At 41.1% G+C, this 21,246-nt stretch overlaps 1 protein-coding gene across 3 annotated transcripts in view; it reads right to left on the bottom strand.

Moving 5' to 3' along the window:
- Positions 1–12,535: 12,535 nt before the first annotated feature.
- nek4 (NIMA-related kinase 4) overlaps positions 12,536–21,246 on the bottom strand; it is a 95,001-nt gene continuing 86,290 nt past the window's right edge. For all 3 annotated transcript variants that reach the window (XM_072280953.1, XM_072280954.1, XM_072280956.1), the window contains 4 exons: positions 19,664–19,758; positions 13,323–13,528; positions 12,993–13,126; positions 12,536–12,894 (listed from right to left, as the gene is read on the bottom strand). In XM_072280953.1, the coding sequence (XP_072137054.1) occupies positions 12,799–12,894; positions 12,993–13,126; positions 13,323–13,528; positions 19,664–19,758 (531 nt within the window). In that variant the 3' untranslated portion in view covers positions 12,536–12,798. The remainder of the gene's footprint in view (positions 12,895–12,992; positions 13,127–13,322; positions 13,529–19,663; positions 19,759–21,246) is intronic.

The raw sequence follows: 21,246 nt of genomic DNA, 5'->3' as shown, positions 1-21,246 counted from the left end.
CCACTGTTACATGTTTAAACAGCTATAGAAGCAGATTCATTGAATATATATATTTTTTCTCACACTCTTATGGGTGCTGTGCAGGTTTCCTTCAATCTTGGGTCCTCCATCAGAAGCCTGGAGCTTGAGGATTTGGTGCTGTGTCCTTGCTGTTGTTAATAGTGTGCTCTTCTGGACTGAGATCTCAGATGTTGCTCCTGGGGTTTGTTGGAGCCACTCTCCCAGTCCAGGTGTCACAGCCCCAATTGCTCCTTACTCTGACCCTTCTATCTGCTCTTTCAAGCACTAGTATTTCTCCAGCTTCTTGTATTCTTTCTCTATAACAAAGCAGACTCACTAGGCCTACTCCTGCCTGTTTCTTATATTGAAGAAGCATGAAAAAAATTTTGGGCAATGATGCTCTCTACATTGCCTACCAGATAGTGAGCACTATTGTATGAATAATCTTCAATTGGATTAACAAACAGTGGACAGAAATGATTACTAGAACTAAGAAAGTTTTATTAAAAAAATAAGCAACACAGTACTCTAATCAAAAGGATAATGAATGCAACATTTCAGCAATGATAAACATACATGTACACAGAATTAAGATAACAGGATCAATCAAGCTCTATCATTGTCTAGGGGTAAATGACCAGTTTCAAAGTGACGCGAAGTTCAGTTCAATTTAGTTCAGTTCAGTTCACAGTAATCGCTGCTGTGGCGATGGACAGTGGGGGGAAGGAGAGAGAGAGCAAAATGAATGAATATTCAAGGCTTCCACACAGACCTTCGCAGTCAGCTGTCGGGTGAGTCCTTTGTGATGTCATCTGAGGTCACCGACCGTGACCCCTCCGTTTCCAGATACGATGGTTTCCCTGTGGTGAACCTGGCACCCAGGCAAGGGTGGACACAACCAGGTTCCCGCCGATCGTACCTTTCTACTCTGTCTATGGCCTGGTGCCGCAACCGGCCTTCCAAAACTTCCCACCGACTTGTGAGAGATGCACCGCTTCCATGGTCTCGTTACCTCGGGTGTCGTGTGTGTGTCCTGCCTTAGCGAACCTGTCCCTTTTTATCCCCCTGCTGGGGTATCGCCTGTCCATCACTTCAAACAGTTCAGGGTTCAAAGGGGGAGCCACTCTTGACAGCTCCTGCCTTCTGTTACTCTCTCTCCCGTCCCTTCATTACACATCTCCAAATGCTGCTCCGTTGTTTTCCTTATCTCTCTCTCTCCTGAAGACAGGTAGCAGACCAACTGTTGATTCCACTGGTGCCAGCCCAGGCCAGCTACATCTTAATCTATGTGTATTCTTGTCACACTTCCCCCCTTTAAGGATTTTTACCGAGGGTAAAAATTACAAACATGAATACATTATTTGATACACACAAATATACATCTTTCTCAGCTATTTGGCTAATACAGCGAGTTTGAAGTTGTCAACACCTGACAGTCAGTCAGCCATCACATTTTCTGTTCCTTTTATATGTGTTATTAATAATCCCTTAGACCAGGCTCCAATTTAGCAAACTTCATAGTGGCCAAAAACACTGATGAATTGCGATCAATGTAACCTCTCATTGGGTTTCGTCCCGGACCACAATAACAAGGGTCGTCCCATTCTGACTTAGTTTTCTCTCGCAAGGTCTTAGTAGGAGGGGGAGGGGTAGTGACCGCAGAGTTATTGCAAAACTTCCTACAGTACCCCACCATCTCCAAGAGCCTTCTGAGGGCCCTCTTGTCTGTCGGGGTTGGGATGTCAGAGATAGCCCGCACTTTAGCTTGCATCGCTGCCAGCTGCCCCTGTGTCACCACAATTCCCAGGTAAGTGACCTTCATGTGGCTGAACTCATTTTTTTCAAGGTTCACTATCAAGCTGGCTTCAGACAGCCGTATTACATTGCCAATACACACCTCTGTGTTCGTCAGCCCTTTTGTCACTGAATTACGCATTCTATATGAGTGTTGCCCGCTGAGCTGACCTAGTGTAACAGACACCACCCAACGTCCCAGTTCTTTGCATCGCCTCGGGACAATCAAACACATGTGTGCGAGTCGTTTAATTACTTCTCCTAAAGAGTCGCTTTGTTCGGGGATTAAGGGAGAGACCTTATCAGCAGCGCTGGCCAAAACAATAGCCTTCTCCCATCTGGTCGATACCATACTCATCTTTTCAAAATGGTTTCTTTTTCTTATCAGGGGGCCCCTAGCTTCATTGATTTCCGCGCTAACACCGACTAGGTTTGTTAGCATATCAAAAGCCTGTGACCATCTCAGTTCGCGTCAGCCATAATCAATAACATCCTTCCTCCGGTGCAGCCGGTAAACCTCTTTCATGATTCCACCAACTGTTTCCTCCAGCACCGCAAAATGTCCACCGAGGGGTACCTTGTGGGCCAGGTTAAAAACCTCATCCCCATGACTCTTTTGCACCACCCCCCATTCCTCATCTGCGGGCACGGTACTTGGTCTACCTTGCTTCCTTAGCACTTCCTCCTCCACCAAAACCATCAGCCCCTCGTCTCGCTCCTGCGCCTGCACAAATTCTTTCCTGGCTAATGCTAAGTCTGTCTCAGCTCCCTCACTACCTCCTGTTTCACTACACTCTTTCTTTTCACTTTCTACCCCCTTCTCGTACAACGCTGGCAGAAACGTCTCAGCTAAATTTACTTCCGAAGTCCCGTGATGAACCTGAGTCCATGGGCGGGGCCTCACTGCTGGCAGGCTGACCTGTCAATCTCACTGCCGGGAACACGATTCCCCCGGCGAGGTCATTACCGAGCAAGACTTCCATGCCTTTCATCGGTAATTCGGACCTCACCCCGATCGTGACTAGTCCAGAGACCAGGTTGCTTTGTAAGTGTACCTGGTGCAAAGGGACTGTCTCTGTGTCTTCTCCAATACCTTTGACCTTGACCTCCCCAGTCTGGGTCTCTGAGCTAAACTCTAATACACTCTTCAGTATCAGTGACTGACACGCTCCCGTGTCTCTCCAGATCCGCACTGGAACTGGTTTTAACCCCTCCTTCACCGACACCAATCCGGCCCAGATAAACCTCTCGCGCCCTTCCATAACTTTGGCAGACCTGTCCTTCCCTAGCGGTTCGTTTACCAGCTCGATACAGCCAGTCAAAATCGCCGTTTTTCCTTTTCCCGTCTCCTTCTTTGGGGCAAAGCACCTGGACGCAAAGTGTCTAACTTTCCCGCAATTATAACAGACGACCCCAGGAGACTTCCTACCAGACTTGCTCCCGGTCTACCTTACCTTTCTCGCTAGTCCCCGGCTTACTTTCTGACTTTTCCGGCAGACTCTCCCTGCCGACCTGACTACCCTTCTGGTAGCTTTTACTCAGGGCAAACTTCATTTTATGCATCAACGCATACTCATCCGCTAACTTAGCAGTTGCGGCTAACGTGGCTGCCTCTTTCTCATCTAGGTAGGGTCTCATACCCTCAGGGACACAACCTTTAAACTGCTCAATCAGGATCAGCTGTAGCAGTCTGTCATAATCCCCCTCTACCCCCTTCGAGGCGCACCAACGCTCACAATATGTCTGCATCTCACAGGCAAACTCTAAATACGTGCTTCCTCGCATTCCGGAACCTTTGCCGGTATGCCTCTGGGACCAACTCATAAATCCTGAGGATGGCCTCTTTCACCACCTCATACCTCTGGGCATCTTCCATGGACAAAGCTGAGTAAGCTTGTTGGGCTTTCCCTTTCAGTACACTCTGAAGCAAAACAGCCCACTTATCCCTCGGCCAGTCCTGACTTGTAGCAACTTTTTCGAAATGGAGAAAGTACCGATCCACGTCGGTATCGTCAAATGGGGGAACCAGCCTAACCTCCTGGGTCGCCCGGAACCCTCCACCTTGGTTCAGCACGGGCCCCTGCTCTGCCCTTATCTTTAACTTCTCCAGCTCGAATTCCCTTTCCCTCTGTTTCTCCTCTCGCTCCAGCTGTCTCTCTCTCTCTCTCCTGCCTTTCTAACTCTCTCTCCTACCTTTCTGTTTCTCTTTCTCCCGCCTTTCTAACTCTCTTTTTCTCGCCTTTCTAACTTTCTCTCTCTCTCCTGCCTTTCTAACTTTCTCTCTTTCTCCTGCCTTTCTAACTGTTTCTCTTCTCGCTCTAAACTGCCGTACCCGGAACTCGTGCTCGAGTCTCAGTTTTTCAAGCTGCACCTGTACCGCGTCTCCAGCAGGTTTTTCAATAGACACCACCTCCAGCTCGCCTTGGGGAAACACACCTTTAGATACATAGTGCTCTACGATAGCTCTGTGTATCTCCTCTCTCCTCATTGTCGACTTCCCCTTAGCAAGATTCAACCGTTTGGCCACAGCTACCAATTCCGATTTCCTGGCATCCTCTAATGCCTCCAAGGTCGGCGCTTTTATAATTTCCTCAGCCTCCATTTCTGCTGTCTGTCTTTTCTTTCTTTTGGGAATTTTGATCCAATCAATTTACTCCGTCCCAAATTTAGCGTTCAAAATCGCGGACGAGAACATCACTTATGTTACGTACCCCGTAACTGGGTTGCCAAACCAGCAGAAATGGATCACTCAGTTGGAGTCTGGATTACTAGAACTAAGAAAGTTTTATTAAAGAAACAAGCAACACAGTACTCTAATCAAAAGGATAATGAATGCAACAATTCAGCAATGATAAACATACATGTACACAGAATTAAGATAACAGGATTAATCAAGCTCTATCATTGTCTAGGGGTAAATGACCAGTTTCAAAGTGACGCAAAGTTCAGTTCAGTTCACAGTAATCGCTGCTGTGGCGATGGACAGTGTGGGGGAAGGAGAGAGAGAGCAAAACGAATGAATATTCAAGGCTTCCACACAGACCTTCGCAGTCAGCTTTCGGGCGAGTCCTTTGTGATGTCATCTGAGGTCACCGACCGTGACCCCTCTGTTTCCAGATACGATCGTTTCTCTGCGGTGAACCCGGCGCCCAGGCAAGGGTGGACACACACCAGGTTCCCGCCGATCGTGCCTTTCCACCCTGTGCGTCTATGGCCCGGCACTTCCCACCGACTTGTGAGAGATGCACCGCTTCCATGGTCTCGTTACCTCGGGTGTCGTGTGTGTGTCCTGCCTTAGCGAACCTGTCCCTTTTTATCCCCCTGCTGGGGTATTGCCTGTCCATCACTTCAAACAGTTCAGGGTTCAAAGGGGGAGCCGCTCTTGACAGCTCCCGCCTTCTGTTACTCTCTCTCCCGTCCCTTCATTACACATCTCCAAATGCTGCTCCTTTGTTTTCCTTATCTCTCTCTCTCCTGAAGACAGGTGGCAGACCAACTGCTGATTCCACTGGTGCCAGCACAGGACAGCTACATCTTAATCTATGTGTATTCTTGTCACACAAAGCAGACTCACTAGGCCTACTCCTGCCTGTTTCTTATATTGAAGAAGCATGAAAAAAATTTTGGGCAATGATGCTCTCTACATTGCCTACCAGATAGTGAGCACTATTATATGAATAATCTTCAATTGGATTAACAAACAGTGGACAGAAATCTCTTAACACATCCTGGTTGGGTTGGAAAAAAATATAATTTCTGGCCTCTAAAAGGCTCATCTAATGTTTCAGACTAAATTATTTGATTCCCCTCTCTGCAAAATGGCATTAATGCAAATGGCTGCTCCAGCTAGGTACACTAGTCAATGAGCTCTGATATTTAAGAGAGTTTAGAAGGGTCCTCAGTAGCCACCTTCCATTAGTTTAAGAGTAGCTCCCCAAATTAATATGGTTTCATTCCTTCTAGAATCAATTCCAAAGGAGAAGAGCTCAAATAGTTCGTGGGGTTGAAATGAATATTAGTGATGTGGGAGGTAATGGATAGTAATGCAATAAAGCCACGCCTCCCCCTCTGCCTACCTTCCTATCCTTCTGATACACCGTGTATCCTTGGACGTTCAGCTCCCAGAGACATGCATCCTTTGGCCACGTCTCAGTGATGGCCACAATATCATACCTGCCAATCTGTAGCTGTACAACAAGATCATCCACTGCATTTAATTCCCTCATCTAAGTCATTAATATATATTGTAAACAACTGGGGTCCCAGCACTGAGCCTTGCAGTACCCCATTAGTCACTGCCTGCCATTCTGAAAAGGTCCCGTTTATTCCCACTCTTTGCTTCCTGTCTGCTAACCAATTCTCTATCCACATCAATACCTTACCCCCAATACCGTGTGCTTTAAGTTTGCACACTAATCTCCTGTGTGGGACCTTGTCAAAAGCCTTTTGAAAATCCAAATATACCACATCCACTGGTTCTCCCCTATCCACTCTACTAGTTACATCCTCAAAAAATTCTGTAAGATTTGTCGGACATGATTTTCCTTTCACAAATCCATGCTGACTTTGTCCGATGATTTCACCGCTTTCCAAATGTGCTGTTATCACATCTTTGATAACTGACTCTAGCATTTTCCCCACCACTGATGTCAGGCTAACCGGTCTATAATTCCCCGGTTTCTCTCTCCCTCCTTTTTTAAAAAGCGGGGTTACATTAGCTACCCTCCAATCCTCAGGAACTAATCCAGAATTCGAAGAGTTTTGAAAAATTATCACTAATGCATCCACTATTTCTTGGGCTACTTCCTTAAGCACTCTGGGATGAAAACCATGTGGCCCTGGGGATTTTTCTGCCTTTAATCCCTTTAATTTACCTAACACCACTTCCCTACTAGCATGTATTTCTCTCAGTTCCTCCATCTCACTCGACCCTCTGTCCTCTACTATTTCCGAAAGATTATTTATGTCCTCCCTAGTGAAGACAGAACCAAGGTAGTTATTCAATTGGTCTGCTGTATCCTTGTTCCCCATGACCAATCCACCTGTTTCTGTCTGTAGGGGACCTACATTTGTCTTAACCAATCTTTTTCTTTTCACGTATCTATAAAAGCTTTTACAGTCAGTTTTTATGCTCCCTGCCAGCTTTCTCTCATAATCTTTTTTCCCTTTCTTAATTAAGCCCTTTGTCCTCTTCTGCTGGACTCTGAATTTCTCCCAGTCCTCAGGTGTGCCGCTTTTTCTGGTTAATTTGTATGTTTCTTCTTTTGAATTGATAGTATTCCTAATTTTCCTTGTCAGCCACGGGTGCACTACCTTCCCTGGTTTATCCTTTTGCCAAACTGGGATGAACAATTGTTGTAGTTCATCCATGCGATCTTTAAATGCTTGCCATTGCATATCCATCGTCAATCCTTTAAGTATCATTTGCCAGCCTATCTTAGCTAATTCACGTCTCATACCTTCAAAGTTACCCTTCTTTAAGTTCAGTACCTTTGTTTCTGAATTAACTATGTCACTCTCCATCTTAATGAAGAATTCCACCATATTATGGTCACTCTTACCCAAGGGGCCTCGCACAAGATTGCTAACTAACCCTTCCTCATTGCTCAATACCCAGTCTAGAATGGCCTGCTCTCTAGTTGGTTTCTCGACCTTGAAATTTTCACTTGAGATCCCTTCCAAGATACTCAAATAATCCTTCCAAGGTGAAGCGACAATTCACCAGAACTTCCAAACTAATATATTACATTTGATGCAGATGTAGCCTGTATATTGGAAAAAATACAGATTGAATGAGCACTTCGCAAAACACCTGTTTGTTTTACATAGGTGATCCTGAACTTCCAATTATCTCTCACATTTTTTCCAATTTTTTAGGCAACCAATCTCTCCAGTGCTCTCCTCCCACCTGCACTCTGCTGTTCATCTGCTTTCCTCTCCCTTTGTTCACCTCTCCCAGCTAGTTCTTGCCATCATTTTCACCCTGGTTCCATCTATTACCAATCGCTATTCTACCCCAGCCTCATGCTGGTAATATGCAAGCAAACTTCCCTATTCCCTTTCCGTCTCGGTGCAGGACTTCAACCCAAAAGGTATTGCTTGAACTGAGTTTTTCAAATATCTTTAATCCATATTCCAGCAGCTACAGTTTCTCTTGTCTGCAATAGAGTCCCCTCAGTTCTTGAGAGGATGATCTATCATAGCTAACATGAGAAAGACACCGCAAGTTCTTATGTCAACACCCCAATCCAGGCACTCTATATTCAAAACTATCATTTATATAAATGCAGCTTAGAGAAAGCTCTTACATGTTTAACTTGATGACAAGTTTAAAATGTAACCTCAAGACAAGAGCAAAAAAAATTGCAGTGGATTGCAGATAAATGGGACACGTTAGGAGCAGTGTATTTTGGCTCAATTAGCCAAAGTTTCATGGAAATAGTTAAGATGACATAAAAATGACAAACTGAGTAAGAAATTGTTTTTAAACAGTATAAAGAACAAACTAGAACACTGCCAATTGTACTATAGTCCTGATGAAGAGTCTTGGCCTGAAACATCAACTGTACTCTTTCTATAGATGCTGCCTGGCCTGCTGAGTTCCTCCAGCATTTTGTGTGTGTGTGTGTGTGTGTGTGTGTGTGTGTGTGTGTGTGTGTGTGTGTGTGTGTGTTTGCTTGGATTTCCAGCATCTGCAGATTTTCTCGTTTGTGAGCTCCCAATAGCTATCAATGTAGGAATTAATTCAATATACAGTGCATTGTTCTTTTGATTGACTGTAAATGAACGAAATCAGTGTAGCCACCTAGTGCAGATAATGGACTGCCTTCATACAATGCTGTTAACAAATGAATCCTCCAAATCTTCAATTTCATTGTAACATTCAAGATGATTGCTGATACCTTCAAATTCTTTGTAGTTTCTGACTTCTTGAAGTAGTTTCACTTTCACTTCCAGCCATTTTTGGCATCTCCAACCCTGAAAGTTTGAAACTGCCGTGAACAAAGCAGTTTAGAATTGCCTTACTGTTTATTTCTTGCTAACTATTAGTGACAAAAATTACTGCTTTCTGAATGCAAACATGAGAAACTGACACCATTTAAAAACTGTTAGCTCATAGCAGGATATAGTGGCTAACGGGCACACAAGTGTGCACGACTGATGCTTGTTAGAACCTGTTCAGCAACAGTCTCCTGCCCCAGTTATGCAGCAGTGTCCCAAATAAGCAGCTGCCCCACCTAACCGATAGCCCAATTAACTGGAATCCACTGTATATAGCATTTTGCTGTTTACATCAAATATAGTTTTCTACCCAAAGTTCATCATTATACACTCTAAATGTAGTGCAAGAAATACAGGGCTTATAAAAAGTATCCACCACCCTTGGAACTTTTCATGCTTCATTGTTTTACAACATTGAATCACAGTGGATTTAACTTTGCTTTTTTTGACACTGAATAACAGAAAAAGACTCTTTTGTGTCAAAGTGAAATCATCTCTAAATTAATATTAAAACACAAAATAATTGATTGCATAAGTATTCACTCCCTTTAATATGACACACCAAATCATCACTGGTGCAGCCAATTGGTTTTAGAAGTCACATAATTAGTTAAATGGAGATCACCTGTGTGCAGTCAAGGTGTTTGAATTGACTGTAGTAAAAAATACACCTGTATCTGGAAGGTCCAACTGCTGGTGAGTCAGTATCCTGGCAAAAACTACACCATGAAGACAAAATAACACTCCAAGCAACTCTGTGAAAAAGTTATTAAAAAGTACAAGTCAGGAGAGGGATAAAGAAAATTTCCAGTCACTGAATCTCTCTTTCGGAGTACAGTTAAGTCAATAATCAAGAAATGGAAAGAATATGGCTCAGCTATAAATCTGCAAAGAGCAGGTAGTCCTCAAAGACTGAGTGACCGTGCAAGAAGGGGACTAGTGAGGGAGGCCTCCAAGAGACCTATGACAACGCTGGAGGAGTTACAAGCTTCAGTGGCTGAGATGGGAGAGACTGCACCTACAACAACTGTTGCCCGGGTGCTTCTCCAGTTGCAACTTTATGGGAAAGTGGCAAAGAGCAAGCCACTGTTAGAAAAAAAAACTCACAGCTAGAGTTTGCCAGAAGGCATGTGAGAGACTCTGAAGTCAGCTGGAAGAAGGTTTTATGGTCTGATGAAACCAAAATTGAACTTTTTGACCATCAGACTAGATGCTATGTTTGGTGTAAGCCAAACACTGCACATAATCAAAAACACACCACCCCTACCCTGAAGCATGGTGGTGGCTACATCATGTTGCTTCACTGCAGCAGGCCCTGAAAGGTTTGTGAAAGTAAAAGGTAAAATGAATGCAGTAAAATACAGGAAATCCTGGAGGAAAACCTGATGCAGTTTGCAATAGAACTGCGACATGAGGGAAGGTTTGTTTTCCAGCAAGACAATGACCCCAAGCATAAAACCAAAGCTACACAGGAATGGCTTAAGAACAACAAAGTTAATGTCCTGGAGTGGCCATGTTGGAGTCCAGATCTCAATCCAATTGAGAATGAGAGGCTGGACTTGAAAAGAGCTGTTCTCTCATGATCCTCTTGCAGTCTGACAGAGCTTCAATAGTTTTGTAAGGAATGGGGAAAAATGTCCAGATGCGCAAAGCTTTTAGAGACCTATCCACGCAGACTCAGAGCTATAATTGCTGCTAAAGGTGTACCTACTAAATACTGACTTGAAGGGAGTGAGCAATTATGCAATCCATTATTTTGTTTAATAATCATTAGACCAATTTGCAGAGATTTTTCACTTTGACACAAGTCTTTTCCGTTAATCAGCGTTTTAAAAAAGCCAAATTAAATCCACTGTAATTCAATGTTGTAAAACAAAAAAAACATGTAAACTTCCAAGGAGGGTGAATATTTTTTGTTTATAGACACTGTATATAAATGTACATACATTTGTACAACTTTCATTTTACCTTGATTAATGAACAAGAGATTCAAACAAAGCAATACATTAGAGCAATCGTGATTGACATTATATAAATCAGTGACAACATAACAATCCTAAACACAAAAAAGATAAATTCTAAAATGATAAATATTGTTTTATATAACTCAATTACATTTCAAGATTAAATCAATTATTTTATCCTGTCCAAATATAAAAATTGTAAAGTTACTCCAGATATCAATAGCACTTCTTAGGCCACTGTATGGTTTTAGGTTTTATATTTTGAATGTTGATAATAAAGCTTTTCCTGTACTGTCATTCATATGGTCTTTCCTTACTTCCTAATTTCACTCCTGAATATTCATGTTTATAAGACTCAAAATAAGTACCTATATCTTTGTCAAATTTATTAAAAATAAAAAAAAAACATTCTGCTAAGCCTACTTTTAGTTATCAGTAAAGGACAGTTGGAAACAGAAACTGGAACTTTCTTTTTATATGCACACTAATAGATTTTGTTGCATAATTTTTTTCTGTTGTCCAGTCACTGAACTAAAACTGTGATCATTATTAGATAAGAGACAAGCTAAGTGTGGAATATTATGGTTTGTAGAAAAACCACAGATGACATTTTTATTTACCTTGGATAGTGTACATTGTATTTTTAGTTTTCTCATAATTATTGCAGTAACATTTACAAATCTTATCTATTTTGACTGCTAAGATTAAGCTTAGTGCAAGTAACATCCGCAAAATTTATAAATTATTTGTAATTTTGTAAAAGATCAATTTATATTTATTTGTTAAATAATACAATGCAAATGCACACATCACGGTGGTTGTTTTAATTGGAATTGAAACTTTCTGAAAATGGTTTCTTTTTTCTCCTCTTCACTTCCTTTTCAGAGTTCTTCAATACATAACATTGATATGATTTTACCAAGGCAATGTATGCAGATACAGTGAATTTTGGTTTACTTTGAGCAAATCAAGCTCGTAAGGCAGATTTTTATATTATTACAGGATTTCTACAGAAAACTGTTTCTCCACCTGTTCTATGTGCACACTCAGGTACAGAATGTGTAATGTGAAGTTAACTCATCACAGGCTAAGTTAACTAATTAGTGTAAAAAAACACTAAAAGTAGCTTCCTTCCTCCAGTCTAGGAAGGAAAATATTCAGTTATGATTTTTACTAAACAAACTGACATAACCAAAGTGAGAATCTGTTCATTGAGCGTGCAGATGCTGGAACATACATACACTGATAAAGTGTGCAGGCCCAAAACACTGGCGAGTCATTTCTTTCCATGTATGCTGACTGACCTGCTGAATTCTTCCAGCATTTTGTGTGTGCAGTGTGGCCCCCTCCCCCACACTATTGTGAACCATCAGAGGGCTCAAACTACCCCAGTAGAGATTTTAAAGCAATGCACAGTAAACAGTAAATTAAGGGAGTAAACTATAGGAATACAAACCAATCTAAAAAAAAACAGCAGGAGAACAAAAGTTCTTTTGGATTTGGTTTAAAAAAAACCCTTTTCTTAAATCACGTAGTAAATCGTTAAGTGGTCTGGTTAAAACCAGACAATTATGAACAATAGCAATTGTTTTAACTAACCAATGAAAAATTAGCACATCAATGTACAACATACTTAGACCCATAAGGCTAAAAGTATATTAAAATCATGATAGATAACGCTTACCTAAAATATATTAAAATATACCTCAACAATACCAATTAATGTTTGTTTAATTTTATTTAATTACTATTTTACAAATAACAATGAGCTGATAGAAAAGATATGAAACATCTTTAATTTTAATTCAAAACTGAAAGTCATTTTGGCTCAGCACATTTGTTCATTCCTTCATAATCTACTATGTAATTTATTTGTCATCAATTGCATGGAACAAAGTTAAAAGAAATCTTGGATTTGCCACTACACATTCAAACATCTGGGTTTTTCATACGTGATGGCCCAACTTTAAATCCTCAGTGTCTGTAAATAGGCACTTATATTAATCTAACCCATTCAATTGCTTTGGATGTTGCTCAGTCAAAAATTGGAATTGTCTTCAAAGAACTTTAGCTGTTGGACCTTCATACTGTAATTCTGGTACAGTTCTTCACCCATTTCTTCCTGCAGACTTTCCTAAAACAGTTATATAAATCAGACCGATGATAAGCAATAAGATACTAATTCTCAAAGCAAACCAATCATTCAATACAAGTAAAAGATGGGGACCTTACTTCTCTCCTGGCTTCATTATCATCTTCCATAATATTATACACTTTTTCTAAAAGCTTCACTCCTAATCCTTTTAGAACATCAATCCTTAATGCTTCAATTGTTCTTTTAATCTTTGCTGGTGCTGATGGAACCTCTAAACAAACAATAAACAGAAAGCAGCTTATTAATACAGAAGTGTGAATATGCTTCAGCAATTTGACATGAGGTTGCAAGTTTAAATTTATTTGCATCGCAATCTCTAAGATTGCTTAAAATTTAAAATTGCTCATTCATTTATGGAACAAAGATTATTCCAAATATATAAGTGTATTTTCCTGGTTATTACAGACCTGTTGGAAAGTCACTGAAACAGAAATCCTCTGGCTCTTCTTTAGATTTCCCATGAAGGATCAGAGTGTCTCTATATTTTCGCTGTAGTTTGAATTCTGGCATTCGTGCAGGCAATGGATTCTCTTTGTTGGCATCTTTTGAATCCCTCTTTAGTGTTTGAGTCATCAATTTTACAAGATCATAGATTTCGCTGGAATCAGGTTTCCTAAAAGATAGTTAAGGAATATTGGGAAGTTAGAGGGTTGGGAAGCTTTTAAAAACCAACAGAAGGCAACTAGTAAGCCATAAGGAGAGAAAAGATGAAATATGTAGGTAAGCTGGCCAATAATATTAAACAGGATACCAAACATTTTCTCAAATATATGAAGTGTAAAAGAGAGGCAAGAGTGGATACAAACTGATGGAAAATGTTGCTTGAGAGGAAGTTGTTGGGGAACAAAGAAATGACAGATGAACTTAATAAGTATTTTGCACCAGTCTAGTCTTCACTGTGGAAGACATGAGCAGCTTTGTTTTTGGCCACAACTAAGAAAAGATGTGCTGGCTTTGGAGCTTCACAAGAATGATTCCAGGAATAAAAGGGTTAACATATGAGGGCTGTTTGATGGCTCTGGACCTTTAATTGTTGGAATTTAGAAGAATGAGGGGTGTGGGGAGGATCTCACTGAAATCTATCGAATGATGAAAGGCCTTGATAGAGTGGATGTAGATAAGATACTTCCTATGGTGGGAAAGCAACACCAGAGGGACATTCATTTTCCACAGAGATGAAGAAGAATTTCTTTAGCCAGAAAGTAGTAAATCTGTGGAATTCATTTGCCACAGGCATCTGTGGTGGCCAAGTCAATGGGCATATTTAAAGAGGTAGTTGATAGGTTCTTGATTATTCAGGATGTCAAAGGTTTATGGGGAGAAATCAGAGAATGGGGTTGAGCAGGATAATAAGTCAGCCATGATGGAATAGCTGAACAGACTAGATGGAGCGAATGGTCTAATTCTGTACCTATATCGTATGTTCTTCCTTAGATAGCAGCAATGCAGGAGGGTCAAAGCTATTTCATCTTATGAAATTCATTGGTATTATTAAAATATATGTTTGAGATTAGAAGATTAAGTGTGGAGAAGAAGAGTCTGAGGTGTGCCTATAAATACACCTACTCACTCAAACATTGGCCAAGACAAACTGACATTGCTACTGTATTTGTAAAACATGGGAGGAAACAGTTGAGTAAAATATAATGTTCATTCATTTATACAGCTGTAATTTCTTGCTTGAGCATTTACTTGAGTCATCAATAAAATATTATTTCAAATGATGAATCTACTTAAAACTTTCTAGATGAATTATAGAAGCAAAAGTTATTAGTTTAGCTTGAAATGCAGTGAAGGTTTCATTTAGTTTAATATTTCTATTGTTCAGAACCTATGCAATGTCATCACTCAGTCAGCAACAGCAAACACCCACTTTTTTTATTCTTTGCTCCACAATGTATGGATGTTGATGTATTCAACATCAATCTCACACTGTGCTTTGAAATGCAAACATTGCCCCTCACAGCCCATCTTTACAAAAAAACTTTTAAGATCTTGTATCATTTTGAAGCTCCCATGACATCAATTGTGCTATGAAACGGAAAGTATTATTGGTGAACATTGTCTTCCAACACTCCTTTAATGCAGTATTACACTTTAATCTTTCAGTATATCAAACATTTCCCTCACTAGTACAGAAGACTCAAATATAACTATCTAATTGTGTAACTGTCTGCTGCTATCTTTAAAGCAACAAGTATCTCTGTTAATTGATTCACTCTATGCCTTTGTTATATCTAAACCTGACAAATATAAAGATTTAAAATAATTGAAGCCCTATATCTCATTTCCAAATTTACATTAATTCCTACTTAACCATGGTCTTGCCGCTCCCTATGTTATCTCCCTATGCATCTTCCACTCCAAAACATTTAAGATATCTGTTTTTCCCAAACTCCACCCTTTTGATTACAGGTTCTCCCCCCCATCCGAAGGTAGAGCGTTCCTATGAAACGGTTCGTAAGCCGGAATGTCGTAAAGCGAAGAAGCAATTACCATTTATTTAAATAGGAAAATTTTGTGAGCGTTCGCAGACCCAAAAATAACCTACCAAATCATGCCAAATAACACATAAAACCTAAAATAACAGTAACATATAGTAAAAGCAGGAATGATATGATAAATACACAGCCTATATAAAGTAGAAATACTTTTCCATGATCATTGCCTGCACTGTTCTCCGTAGCGAAAATCTCACGCAAGCGCTCTCGGCAAAAACACTCTCTCCAGTAACCTTTAAGCTATGAAGCTGCCAAATCATACCAAATAACACATAAAAATACACAGCCTATATAAAGTAGAAATAATGTATGCACAGTGTAGTATCACTTACAGGAATCGGGAAGACCATGCCGAGCACACTGATGATGGTGTGTTAGGGTGGGTCGTCGGAGTTTGGGTGGTGCAGTGGCCCCCACCCTCCGGGCCACCGACTGATACCGATTCGCAGAGAATGCAGCGGTAGCCGGGAGGCACATAGCACATCTTTAAGAAAAAAGCTGAAGTAAACAAGCTAATTAATTACGTGCCAGGCTGCACCTAATTAATTAGCATGTTTATTTCAGCTTTTTTCTTAAAGATGTGCTGTGTGCCTCCCGACTACTGCTGCATTCTCCGCAGATCGGTATCTCTCAGCGGCCTGGGGTTGGGGTGGTGGGACACTGGGATGTCATCTCATCGTTGTCTGTTTCCATTAGCGCAGGCAGCTCACCTTCTCCTATGAATGCCCGCCTTGATATTGAAGGTCGAGGTTCGTTGTCTGCTGTGGCTCATGTGGAAGGCTTAAAAACGACAGTACTGTATGCTTGACTGCTGAGCCTCGCGCATTTTTCCATCATACAGTTCTTTGTAAACCATCTTGCAAATATGCCCTAAACCGACGTACCCTTTCAAAATTAAAGTCGTACTTTATCATTGCAGCAAAAATCTCATGCAGTTGCTTCACATTCAGCTCCTGGGCAACTTCACTTTCGCTACTGCATTTGGTTTCGATTGTTATCCTTTCCTCTTCCAATTGCATCAGCTCTTCATCAATCAGTTCTTGGTCATAGGATGCCAAAACCTCTTCAACATCATCTTCGTCAATTTCCTTCCACAAGCCAAACTCACTTTGTGCTTACTTCGTTCACCACGATCAAAATGCTTCATTATGTCTAGTTTTACGCTAAGCGTAACACCCTTACGAGTTCTTTCAGGCTTTTCAGATACCTTAGAACTCATCTTGCAAACGGCTGCTCACAGGCACGTGTTTAAGCAATGCCAGCAAGAATGCTGTTCCAAATCCAGGGGAGAGCAGCTGCTCAGGGCACGCGCTGATTTTTTTTCCCACGCGCTGCCTTTTTTCGTAACAGTGAAAATACCTTCTGTTAGCGAAAACAGGGAACTAATGTAGGTCTTTCTTAACAGTGAGGTTTCGTAAAGCAAACGTTTGAAAAGCGGGGGACATCTGTATCTCCAAATTTAATTACTCCGCCTTTGGAAGCCAAACAATCCCAAACCTCTAGAATTTACTCTCTAAAACTGTGCAGTCTCTTCTTCCTCTGTTAAGATGCTCATAAATAAGCAGACAAGCTTTTGGTCATTTGCTCTAATTCACTCTTCAAGAAGGGAGAAAGGCAGAAGAAACAAAACTATAGGCCAGTTAGCCTGACCTCAATGGTTGGGAAGGTGTTGGGGTCGACTATTAAAGACAAGGTCACAGGGTACTTGGGGCACATGATAAAATAGGCATGGTTTCCTCAAGGGAAAAATCTTGCTGACAAATCTGTTGGAATTCATTGAAGGATAGACAAAGGAGAACAATTTCCTGTTGTGTACCTGGATTTTCAGAAGGCTTTGACAAGGTGCCATACATAAGGCTGTTCAACAAGCTACAAGCCCATGGTATTACAGGAAATATTCTAGAATGGAGGCGAAGAGTGGGAATAAAGGGAGCCTTTCAGGGTTGGCTGCCACTGACTAGTGGTGTTCCACAGGGATCTGTGTTCGGACAGACTTTTTTTTTAATGTTATATAGAACATAGAAATCTACAGTACTTTACAGGCCCTTCGGCCCACAATGTTCTGCCGACTGTGTAACCTACTCTAGAAGCTGCCTAGAATTTCCCTACCGCATAGCCCTCTATTTTTCTAAGCTACAGGCACCTTTCTAAGAGTCTCTTAAAAGACCCTACTGTATCCACCTCCACCACTGTTGCTGGAAGCCCACTCCACATACTCACCACTCTCTGTGTGAAAAACTTACCTCTGACATCCCTCTTGTAACTGGTTCCAAGCACTGTGCCCCCTCGTGTCAGCCATTTCAGCCCTGGGAAAAAGCCTCTGACTATCCACACGATCAATGCCTCTCATTATCTTATACACCTCTATCAGGTCATCTCTCATCCTCTGTCGCTCCAAGGAGAAAAGGCCAAGTTCACTCAACCTATTCTCATAAGGCATGCTCCCCAATCCAGGCAACATCCTTGTAAATCTCCTCTGCACTCTCTCTATAGTATTCACATCCTACCTATAATGAGGTGACCAGAACTGAACACAGTACTCCAAACGGGGTCTAACCAAGGTCTTATATAGCTGTAACATTACCTCACGGTTCTTGAGCTCAATCCCACCGGATATGGTGAGGTCAACACACCATATGCCTTCTTAATCACACTGTCAATCTGCGCAGCAGCTTTAATTGTCCTATGGATATGGACCCCAAGATCTCACTAATCCACCACACTGCCAAGAGTCTTACCATTAATATCATATTCTGTCTTCAAATTTGACATACTGAAATGAACCACTTCACACTTACAAAGGGTCTCGGCCTGAAACGTCGACTGTACCTCTTCCTAGAGATGCTGCGTTCACCAGCAACTTTGATGTGTGTTGCTTGAATTTCCAGCATCTGCAGAATTCCTCGTGTTTGCGTTTCACTTCACACTTACCTGGGTTGAATTCCATCTGCCATTTATGTCAATGATTTGGATTATAGAATTGATGGCTTTGTTGCTAAGGATTGCAGATGATATGAAAACAGGTGGAAGACAGGTAGTTTTGAGGAAGTAGAGGCACTACAGAAGGCCTTAGAAACATTAGGAGAATGGGAAAAGAAATGGCAGATGAAATAGTGTGCGGAAATATATGGTCACACACTTTAGTAGAAAAAATGAAAGGGTTGACTATTTTCTAAATGGACAGAAAATACAAAAAAAAACTGAGGCGCAAAGGGATTTGGGAGTCCTTGTGCAGAATTCCCTGAAGATTAATTTGCAGGTTGAGTCTGTGGCCATGAAGGCAAATGTAATGTTAGCAGTCCTTTCAAGAGAACTAGAATATAAAAGCAAGGATGTAATGTTGAGACTTTATAAAGCACTTGTGATGCCTCACTTGGGAGTATTGTGAGCAGTTATGAGCCCCTTAATTTAGAAAGGATGTGCTGAAACTGGAGAGGGTTCAAAGGAGGTCCACGAAAATAATTCCAGGATTGAATGGCTTGTCATAAGAAGAGTGTTTGATGGTTCTGGGCCTGTATTCACTAGAATTCAGAAGAATGAGGGGTGACCTCATTGACACCTATTAAATGGTGAAAGGCTTTGATAGAGTGGATGCTTCCTTTGGTGGGAGAGTCTAAGACCAGAGGGCACAGCCTCAGAATAGAGGGGCTTTCTTTTAGAATAAAGATGAGGAGGAATTTCTTTAGCCAGGAAGTGGTGAATCTGTGGAATTATGTGCCACAGGCAGCTGTGGGGGCCAAGACTTCATGTACATTTAAAGCAGAGGTTGATTGATTCTTGATTGGTCAGTGTATGAAGGGATGCAGGGAGAAGGCAGGAGACTGGGGCTGAGAGGAATATTGGATCGGTCATGATGAAATGACAGAGCAGACTCGATGGGCCACATGGCCTAATTCTGCTCCTGTATCTTATGGTCTTATTCCTTTTTATATGGCTTTGCATAAATTTGACAGTTTCTTTTAAAAGTAATGCTTTTAATGAAGTGCTTAGATTTTTTGCTAAATTAAAACCAATATAAAAATGAAAGTTGTAATTGCAACAGAATTTCCATAATAAAACAAAAATGTAAGTGTTGAGTTCTGTTCATTTAGTTGGGATGTTCATTTTCTTCTTTATGGGCACACACAAAAGTGGGGGGGAAAGCTGGGTAAGATAACGGCTGCCTTGTGTACTAAACGTGAATAGAGAAAGTAGTTGTTAAAAGATAATGCTGTGCCTGTTGTTTGAATGTTAATGTAAATACTCACACATCTTTGCAGTCCCCCTCAGATCTATCAGTTGAGCTGGCTGAAGAGCTATACTCATCATCATCTGAAAGGTGATGGGGTAATTCACTCATGCACTGGAAAAGCATGGTATAAAAATACATATTAGCTCAAAATCTACACGTACATACATTCTTCCTTCAATTTGAAAGAAGTACAATTAAAAGCAAGTTGATAGTTGTACGATGGGTACTGTGTACTCCAAAATGAGTGGGGTTCCTTTGATTATAATTTCCATTTTCTTTTCCAAATAAGCTTAACATTATTTCTATGAAGCTGGATAAGTACCATTCAATAGTAGGTTTCAAAATATTTATTCCAGTTATTGTCTTATTTAAATATCTGTGCACATCGATATTTTCTATGTTGGAAAGCAATAATAAAATGCTCTCCTTATATTATCTTATGAACCCCTGTAGCCAATCAATTAATGTCAATAAGCAACATTATCACAAGATGAAATATTACAATGAAGCATTACAGAATTTAGCTTTGATCTTTTCTATCATACAGTACTGCGCAAAAGTCTTAGGCATATATATATATATATACATATACACACACACACACACACACATATACATATATACATATGCATATATACATATATAGCTAGGGTGCCTAAGACAGTACTGTAATAATTTCATGTATTGCGCTGTACTGCTGCTGCAAAAAACATGACGTATATGGGTGATGATAAACCTGATTCTGATGCGGGTCTCTATTGTGGACTGAGAGTGGGAAGGGGACAGGGAGAGGAGAATCATGGTTGGGAAAAGGGGAAGGGACAAGGGAGAGAGCGGGAAGCACCAGAGAGACACACTGTAATGATCAATGAACCAATTTTTTGGCATCAAATAACCTTGCCTGGTGTCTCAGGGCTGGGTGTGTCTGCACCCGCACCACCCCCCCCCCGTCCCTCCTCCTTTGTCATCTGTCCCACACCCCTCCCACGGTGCTCTACCCTGGACATTCCCAACATCCTTTGCTTCCACCAGGTTCACAAACTTGCCCTCTGCTCCAGGTTGACAATACCGTGCTGTGCGAGTTTCTTAGGCATCCTAACTATACATGTATGTGCCTAACGCTTTGGCACAGTACTGTATATTGACTGGTTCAGGAACACTTGGCATTGATTAGCTAAGATCTGATAGTTGAGATGGTTAACACTAACAAAGGTACACGATTCCCAGCTAAAGAGTAGTACACAGTGACCTGCAGGAACTGTAGCAGAAAGGGAAGTGCAAGGAGGAGTAGAGAGGTGGCATACAGAGGAGAGAACTAGAGCTGAGTGATTGACAGGAGAGATGCTGCTGAGGCAAGTAATTTGAAGGTTTTGTTTATTAGAAATATAATGTTTGATTTTAGTTTGTAATGATTGCTAAAATGCTTGCTTTTAAAACGCCTGTCAATGGGTTATTCTCAGATAATAGGTGAATGGCCTATCAAAACAAATCATGAAATAATTTCGTTCTCTTCTTTCTTCTGAGGTAATTTATTGAACCTGTTTACTGATTGCTCGTTTCTAACTAAAACAAAAAATGCTAGAAGTATTCAGCAGTTCA

Source organism: Mobula birostris, chromosome 16 (genome assembly GCF_030028105.1).
Source record: "Mobula birostris isolate sMobBir1 chromosome 16, sMobBir1.hap1, whole genome shotgun sequence".
In the NCBI taxonomy this organism is placed as follows: Eukaryota; Metazoa; Chordata; class Chondrichthyes; order Myliobatiformes; family Myliobatidae; genus Mobula; species Mobula birostris.
The sequence above is the reverse complement of the archived record's forward strand: the minus strand, read 5'-3'. Positions and strand labels throughout refer to the sequence as shown.